Genomic DNA, 8,398 nt, shown 5'->3' with positions numbered 1-8,398 from the left:
TTTACTCCTTTTGGTTTCTCTCCAAACTTGTATATTGCCCGAGAGAATAAGGCTATAGTCCAGTGGTGGTACCCCTCTTCTCTGTTATGTTCTAACATTTGAACACATTTCTTGAAATGTTTGATATGGGACAATCCTTTTAAGATCCCTAATAAATGATTTGCAAAGATCTTTTTGGACAAAATAACATGAGAAAAAGAAAACATGTATAGCTCCATCAGGTAAAACATAAGTATATTTATGATGTTTACATATACCTATGCGTATTTTCACACTCACAAATCTAAAGTACGCCATAGAACAAAGAATGACATATGTTTGCATATGCCAAATGCTGGCTGGACAAGATTACATAGGATAACATATCACACAGCAAGATACCAAAGATGCATGGACACGAATGTCATATCCGTACACTGCTATGTTGTGAATTGCTATATGGCCAAATGGCAAAAATGGTTGATCCTACTATAATTTCTTCATATTATTTTTTTTAAATATCAAAGATAATGAAATTTAATCTAAACTGAGCTGATAAAACAGTTTGTTAAATCACTTATTGAACTCAATTTCAAGTAAACAATTCAATCCAAAACTTGGTGATCCAAGTTAATAACTTGGTTAAGGTATTAACTCATGATCCAATTTAATAAATCCTCATAAATTATTTATATTACATGTACCTAAATTATATAACTATCATTCTATATTTTCTGTGTTTTTAAATTATTGATGTTTATTCAGTGTTATATTACAACTTTATTTATATTAATACCTTATTTATTTATTTTTGCATTGATCAGGGGTGAAGTCGACCAAGCACCATCCACTCAAATCCAAATGAACGGAGTTTCAATGTGCACTACTTCATCCTGATCACTGTGGTACTGGAGCCAACTGCGTGCATCAGAAAGCTATTGTATGCTGCTTAATTTGGTGTGCATGGAAGAAGCAATCATAAAGCACTCCATATATTCTGAGCATTCTAATTCTGTAGGAAGGATTGGCGTTGTGTACATGCGGACAAGAAAGATCCACCATCTCTCATATGAATCCATTATTAGATCAAAGCACTCCAAACTCCATCATTCATCCACTTGCACACATCTCAAGGCGATCAGTGGATGATCCAACGGTGCATTTGCGCCAAAGAATGTGAATCCTTTATGTCGCGCGAAAGATACACCCCCGGCCCCTGTGGAAGTGTAAAAGCTAGCTTCCTTAGGAAAGCAAAACGTCTGCTATATCGATGATAAAATAAAAGTGAAAAGAAAAAAAAGGGTGGATGAGCGACCCTGGGTGGACAAATTCGAGCGAATCCCACGAACAAAGTGAAAAAAAGAAGCTGATGACGCATTGGCAACGAAGTGTCAAAAAAGAAAGCCACCACCAGCCAACGCCCTTCGAGTCCTCATTTCACACGGCTTTGGCCCTCTCGAAAACAACGTGCATTATGGCCTCAGATTTCGTCTGTTAGCCATGCAAAAAACCCTATAAATACCCCCCGTCCCCCCATTACATTGCCATCACTCACTCCACTCCTTGGCTACCATGGCTAGTCGTAGTAGCACAAGGCTTTTGGCTTTTGCCTTCATTGTCCTCCTCAGCGTCAGCCTCACCTCGGCCACTAGATCCCTCACCGGAATCAGCGGTGGAGGTGGCGGTGGAAGTGGTGGTGGCGGCGGCGGTGGTTCTGGGTCTGGTTACGGTGGGGGATATGGTGGGGGTCATGGTGAGGGTGCTGGCGGAGGAGTTGGTGGAGGATACGGGAAGGGTGGTGGAGGTGGCGGAGGTGGTGGACAAGGCGGTGGCGAAGGGTCGGGCCATGGGTCCGGGTATGGCTCTGGTTCGGGCTATGGGTCCGGTGGTGGGGGTGCACATGGTGGAGGCTACGGGAGTGGTGGAGGTGGTGGTGGTGGCGCCGGCTCCGGTGGAGGGCATGGAAGCGGGAGCGGGTCGGGATATGGCTCAGGAGGTGGTGCCCATGGTGGAGGCTATGGCAGTGGTGGCGGTGGTGGAGGCGGCGGTGGCTCTGGCTCTGGCTCCGGGCATGGTTACGGTTCTGGCTACGGAAGTGGCGGGGGTGGAAACGGACGCTAAACGAAAATCGCAACCCTAAATATGCCTTGCATAATGTGCTCTCGATGTAGACAAGAATAAATTTGCGCTTTTATGCCTACTAGTGTATGGCCGGCAGCTTTATCTCAAAAATCAGGAATAAAAACAAAAAAAAAAAACTTGCTTAAATAATATATAAATAAAAATTTGTAGTATGTCTCCTTTTGTTGTTGGGTAATATATATGGTGCTACTTACTACTTAACTTTCAATCTGATGTAAAAGGCAACGTCCTATCGCAGGGAATAATTCCTCGCGCTGGAAGGAAAGAGGCACGTTCCGACAAAGTTGGGTTCAAAATGACTCAAAACTCTCAAGAAGCTCAAGCTGCAAACGTTTTGGTTGGAAAAATCGAGAGCTTCATGAAATGTCCAGAATTCTCTGAGACTCGGATTGTATCTTTCATTGGAAAGAATGATTGATCTTCTTCCCGGCCTCAACTATTGGATCACATATTTTTAGAAGTACAATAAATCTATTCCGCTCATCTACGGCATAAATCATGAAGCTTATTTCAGACTTTAAAAGATATGCAAAATGTGACCAAACAGTTGAGGTTGGAAAAAAATATCAATCATTTTTTTACACAAAAATGCAACGCGAACCCAATTCTCTAATGCTTCCAATATTTTTAGATATTTCATGAAAATTACTAGATATTTTTGGTAGCAAGATATTTACTATGTCTAGAACATTGTTCTAAGAATACAGATCCCCTGTGGTATGCATGCGGCATTGTAGGATGCGGTGCACCCATAGATGCCATCCATCACTATATGGATGGCCATCAAGCAACAGATGTGAAGTGTAGTTCATGGCATGGGCTTATGCACGGCTGTCCATCCTATGATCAATGGCATCCATGAATGCACCGCACCCTATGGTGCCATGGTCACATCGCAGGTGATAAAAATTATACATTAATTTTTCTTGATTTTCTCAGCATTATATTAAATAGATATGGGCAGCTACGGTGAAAATCATATTTTAATTCTCTCTGTATCAAATTAGACAAATATGGGCAGCTATAAAATCTCATATGATAAAAATCATTCCTTGATTTCGTTGGCCAACTATCCAATTGGATTCGGTAGATATCACCAATCTCATGTCATTCGAATCATTCCTGATTTTGCCAATTATATGTTGGTAGAGATTTTAATTCTATGGATCATACCAGTCATTTTGATGTAAACATATTGATCTTTTGTATATACAGATATCGATCTCATATGAAGTGTACATAAATCTTTCATCATATATGTCACGCCCCCGACCCGAGATTTGTGAATCGAGGGTCGCGGCAACCGCCGTATACTCATGAAGAACTCTCTCCATAAGCATGCAAGGCATCTCATCACGATATCAATGCATCACAGCGGAATAAATTCAAGTAATTATTATTCAACTGTAATTCAAGTAATTAAATCAAATGTCTTACATCCAATAAATTTTTTGTTAAAAAATAAAACAATAGATCTAAGTTCAATTGAAGTTGACAACGTTAAATCTCGCCTCTAAAGCTCTGTCCCAATATTTCTTCCCACGCTCGAAATTAATTATCTGAATCTGAAAAATAGAAGGAAAGGTAATGAGCTAGACAGCCCAGTAAGTAACAAATATCTCAACTAGATAATTCAGATATTATATAATTTTCAAGAATAATGCTGCAAATAAACATAAGAGTATATTTCATGCTGATCAAATATTTTCAAATATTAACATATAATATAATCATAATTTCGATTCGATTCAAAATACTCGTAACTCAACAGCCTTGACTATGACCAACGTTTAACCCCCATTGACGGGGTCCACAGAATACCAGCGCACAACCCCCACTGGCAAGGTCCACAAACACCAGCGCACAACCCCCACTGGCAGGGTCCACAAATACTAACGTATAATCCCCATTGACGGGGCCCACTGAAACATAGTTAGGCTGAGAGCATAAATCCGATCTATATCAAAACACTTTGTACCATAATATATATCATAATCTTTCACTAAACATGTACATAAATCGATATACCATAATATTTCAAAAGCACTTTTCTTTCAAAACATAATTTCATAAATCATGCATAATTTCAGAGAATAATTATTTATTTTCAGAATAAATATGGAATATCTCGAGAAGATGATTCATTACTTACCTTTCACGGAGCACTGAATGAACAGATCGACTAACTTCTAGGAGATTCTTCCGTGCCTATTATCCAAAATTATATTTTTATATTAATTTTAATTCAAAATTAAATCTAATAAATTCTAAAATCAAAATCTCGCTTAAAATCAGACTCGTCTCTAAACTCGATCAGAATCATCAGATGAAGCCTTACACTTCGCTAATCCTAGAGGAATAACTTTAGAGAGAGAAATCCATCAAGAAAAAGAAACAATCTAGAGAGAAAAAATTTTAGAGAGAGAAAGTAGAGAGAGAAAGTCCAATTCCAGAGAGAGAAAGTCAGGGTTCAGACTGAAAGAAGAGAGAGAAACTCTCTCTCTCATTAATTTCAATTATTTATTTATTTATTTATTTATTTATTTATTTGTTCATACATATATATATATATATTATTATTATTATTATTATTTTCCTTTTCTTTTCTTTTTCTTCTTTTCTTTTTCTTCTTTTTTTTTTCTTTTTTTTTCTTTCCTTTTCTTTTTCTCTTTTTCCTTCTTTCTCTTTTCTTTTTCTTCTTTTTCTTTTTCTTCTTTTTCTTCTTTTCTTCTTTTTCTTGGTTCTTCCCGTGCCGGAACAGAGGACGATAGTCTTCCGACCTTGACCGGCCGTTCGAGCCATGGCCGCCACGACGGAGGCCGGCGGCCGACGGGGGCCACTCCCCTGGTCACGGAGGAGCGTGGCCGGTGATCAATTCCGATCGCTAGCGTCGGAAAATCCAAAAAAAGGCTAAAAAACAGGGTCTCTTTTCCGACGAAAAATTGGCGACTCTCGTCGCCGGCAGCCGCGCACAGGAGCATGGGAGGAAGGAGAAGAAAGAGGGAAAGAAGAAGGAGACTCACCTCGGCCTCTGGTGACCTCGTCGGCGGGCAATCACGACGAGAAGCAAAACGGTGTCCATGGCTCAACTTCGGAAAAATCAGAGAGAAGGAGAGAGGGAAGAGGCCGATGTCCGGTCTCAAGGGAGAGAGGGTATTCTTATAGAGAGTCCTAGGACTCCGAGGGGTCCTAGGATTCCCGATTTGCTTGGATTTCGCCGGATAAGAAGACTCCTACCGAGAGTCTTCTTCCCGATTTTACTCTGTTTTTTTTTTTTTTTGTTTTGGCTATAACAATATAGCTAATAAAAATAAATCCTTTTAGCTAGAAATTTCTGTCCTAATATGATATCAGAGTAGGATATTGCTTTCTTTTTTCTTTCTCTTATATTCTTCCAACAGAGGGGTGCAAATGGGTTGTATCGAACTGGATCATAAGTGATCCTGATCTGATCCAGTTTCTTGATTAGGTCTTGATATTGGACCCAGATCTAGCCCAATAGAAGATCGGATCTGGTCATAATCAAATTTCTTGACCCAATTGATCTTTCAGATCGGATCAGATCCATGTATAATCTGGTCCCAATCTATGAAATGCAGATCCAATTGGGTCCAAGTCAATATAGAAATAGTTGTTGACAATAATCATTTATTTCAAAAATAAGTTGAGAATATATCTTCATCCATGTCCACGATGCGATCAGAGCTTGTACATAGCTGAATGCACCATTTCCCTTGTAACATTCATCTCATTCACGCATCAAAATATTTAGATATAACCAGGTATGCATTAGATTACTTGTTAATACAGACACAGGTTGTACTAGAATAAAGAGTTAAAAAAAATAGAAGAACATGGAATCTAATATGGACTACTGATGGGTAATGGATCTCGTCTAGTTTGCAGTTTAACAAACATCATGGCTCTTCTCTTAGTTCTCTGTTAACCCGATTGTGAAGCTCCAGCATCTATTGGTGAGTTGGTGGTTAGAGTACACCATCGAGCAGCTGGCCAACCATGCAGTCACAAAGAGCAGTGTAAACATCACGGGTTTGTGGTAAAATTCAGATCGTAGAGAAAGCAGGCTGTATTGTGATCAACGTTAAAGGCTATTGCTCTTGTCAGCTCTGCTATTGCCTCTTTCTCCTTGTGGCTATCAATTAAGACTGTTGGAAGAAAAATAAATCCATGATCAATTTCAGTAGACAAAACTTAATAGAAGAAAAAAGGAAATTAGCAATGTAAAGAGGAACAAGCAGCAATTATTCCTTTCAAGTTTTGTTTTTTTTTTTTTTTTGGTAAAAAGAGGAGCTTAAAGCTGAATTAATACTGGAAACTATTGTACAATTACATCATACATATACTACCACATATATCCATACAGACTCCACAAGCTTGTGTCTATACATTGTATTTTCTATAACGACCTCTAAAAGAAGATTAATACAAGTTGTTCTCCTAAAACTCCTGCTGCATGAATAATTGAGTACTCCAGCCTGAAGCTTTTTGTTCAATACACGTCTTGAGTTTAAAATGGCATGAAGTGGCATTCCCCCAATATTAGTCATAATAGTAATATCCTGCATCCAACAGAGCCACATATATTGCATTCACTTCTGGGTCTGTCTCAATATTCTAACGGTTACTGTAAGGGGCCACACTAATTTCAGCACGAAGACAGTTTGATAAGAGACTGTTGTTCAAAAAACTTCACTAAGATGGTGAAACATAATTACATGCTTCACGACCCCACATAATATATTCTAAAAATCTTGTTAAACAAAAAAATCTATTAAAGGAAGTTAATAAAAGAAAACAATTATAGTATATAGCGATATGTTAATAATAAAACTCCAGGGAAATGTTTCTAGGAGCGAGAAACTCCAGCGATTCCGGAGAGCGAAACCGAGCCTACACACACAATTATCCGCATGAATACCCAGATACATCATTCCGATCCTTGCAACGACGTCCCCCGTCTCCCACACTCTCGACCATTCATCCATTCTCGCAACCCCTACTCCCACAAAATCCAAGCAACTGCCCAACTGCACAGCCACGACCGAAGTCTCTCTCTATGGCATCATGGGGGTGTAATAAGTTCGACGCTGTACTCCAATCCCACTGCATCTTCAAGTGCTATCCAATGGGAAGCTGCGACATGACCACAGTGCTCCAAGCTCTACAACCTTATCAACCATAATATTTAATTTCAATAATAATTCATAAAATTTGCATAATTATAATTAACATTCCTTCAATCCTCTGATCAGATATCAACGGTACTCTATCTATGCATCCGCTCACTCACAAATCCATACCATAGCCAACCATGGACATCTTGTGACTCTGAGAAGAAAAGAAAGATAAAGAGGTGTGAGCTTTACAGCCCACTAAGAATTTTCATATCACACCAATATAATAATATAATCTGAAAATAAAGATAAGCAATAACATATAAAAATCGATGTTCACTGTCCAGAATACTGCAAACATTTATAGATTATCTATTTTATCAAAAGAGATGCATTATCATATGTTAATAAGTAAAACAATTTTATTCAATGATTGTTTCATATCTTATCTTCCTATCACATCATCTTTAATCCTTTTCTTTTTAGCTTTGACTTTGGCTTTGATTTTGGACTACCAGGATCATGCGACGATATTTTATTCAGATCGATTTCTGTGATCTTCCTCGGATCGAAATATTTATGATCTTTCTTGGATCAAAGTGGCCATGATCTTTCTCAGATCAAATCATTCATGATCTTTTTCGGATCAGATTCTTTCATACATAAGCCTGTGGGGGCTGTCCCAGGCATAAGCTCCTGGCAGGCTATTCCACATGATAAGGCCAGTCCAAATCATATTTTTCTTTCTTTTCATTTTCATAAAATTATAATATTTAACTTCATTAATCAATTCAAATTTTGTAGTGTAACAAATATGTCATACCCATATAATCATGCCATCAATCGCTGATACATATGTATTGATATAACATACTCAGGCTCAAAATCACATAAATAAATAACAGTGTCTTAGATATAATAAATTCATCGATCTCAAATCCAACGATGCAAAATCAATGAGATAAAACCAACGGTAAAATAACATATATAATGATGATCATGTACAGAGATTCTTACTTTTACCGATGACTGATCCAAGCACAGAAATCAATGTTTTTCTTTGATTTATAAATTTCTTTAACAAAATATTCTACTCGATATCATATGCAGACAATCATCTCTTCATAATCCTAATCAAATAT

General features: G+C 38.1%; 1 protein-coding gene across 1 annotated transcript; it reads left to right on the top strand.

The window, feature by feature from the left end:
- Positions 1–1,528: 1,528 nt before the first annotated feature.
- On the top strand, positions 1,529–2,273 carry LOC140852492 (uncharacterized). Its single transcript, XM_073245721.1, has one exon. It carries the CDS (start codon positions 1,552–1,554, stop codon positions 2,098–2,100), a length of 549 nt encoding a protein of 182 aa, XP_073101822.1. The 5' UTR covers positions 1,529–1,551; the 3' UTR covers positions 2,101–2,273.
- The last annotated feature ends 6,125 nt before the right edge of the window (positions 2,274–8,398 follow it).

This window comes from Elaeis guineensis, chromosome 11 (genome assembly GCF_000442705.2).
Source record: "Elaeis guineensis isolate ETL-2024a chromosome 11, EG11, whole genome shotgun sequence".
Classification (NCBI taxonomy): Eukaryota; Viridiplantae; Streptophyta; class Magnoliopsida; order Arecales; family Arecaceae; genus Elaeis; species Elaeis guineensis.
Note: the sequence above shows the minus strand (reverse complement) of the source record. Positions and strands in the feature narration are given on the sequence as shown.

What these genes read in the sequence shown, in the direction of transcription:
- LOC140852492 (XM_073245721.1), top strand. Translation starts at nt 1,552, where the DNA reads ATGGCTAGTCGTAGTAGCACAAGGCTTTTGGCTTTTGCCTTCATTGTC.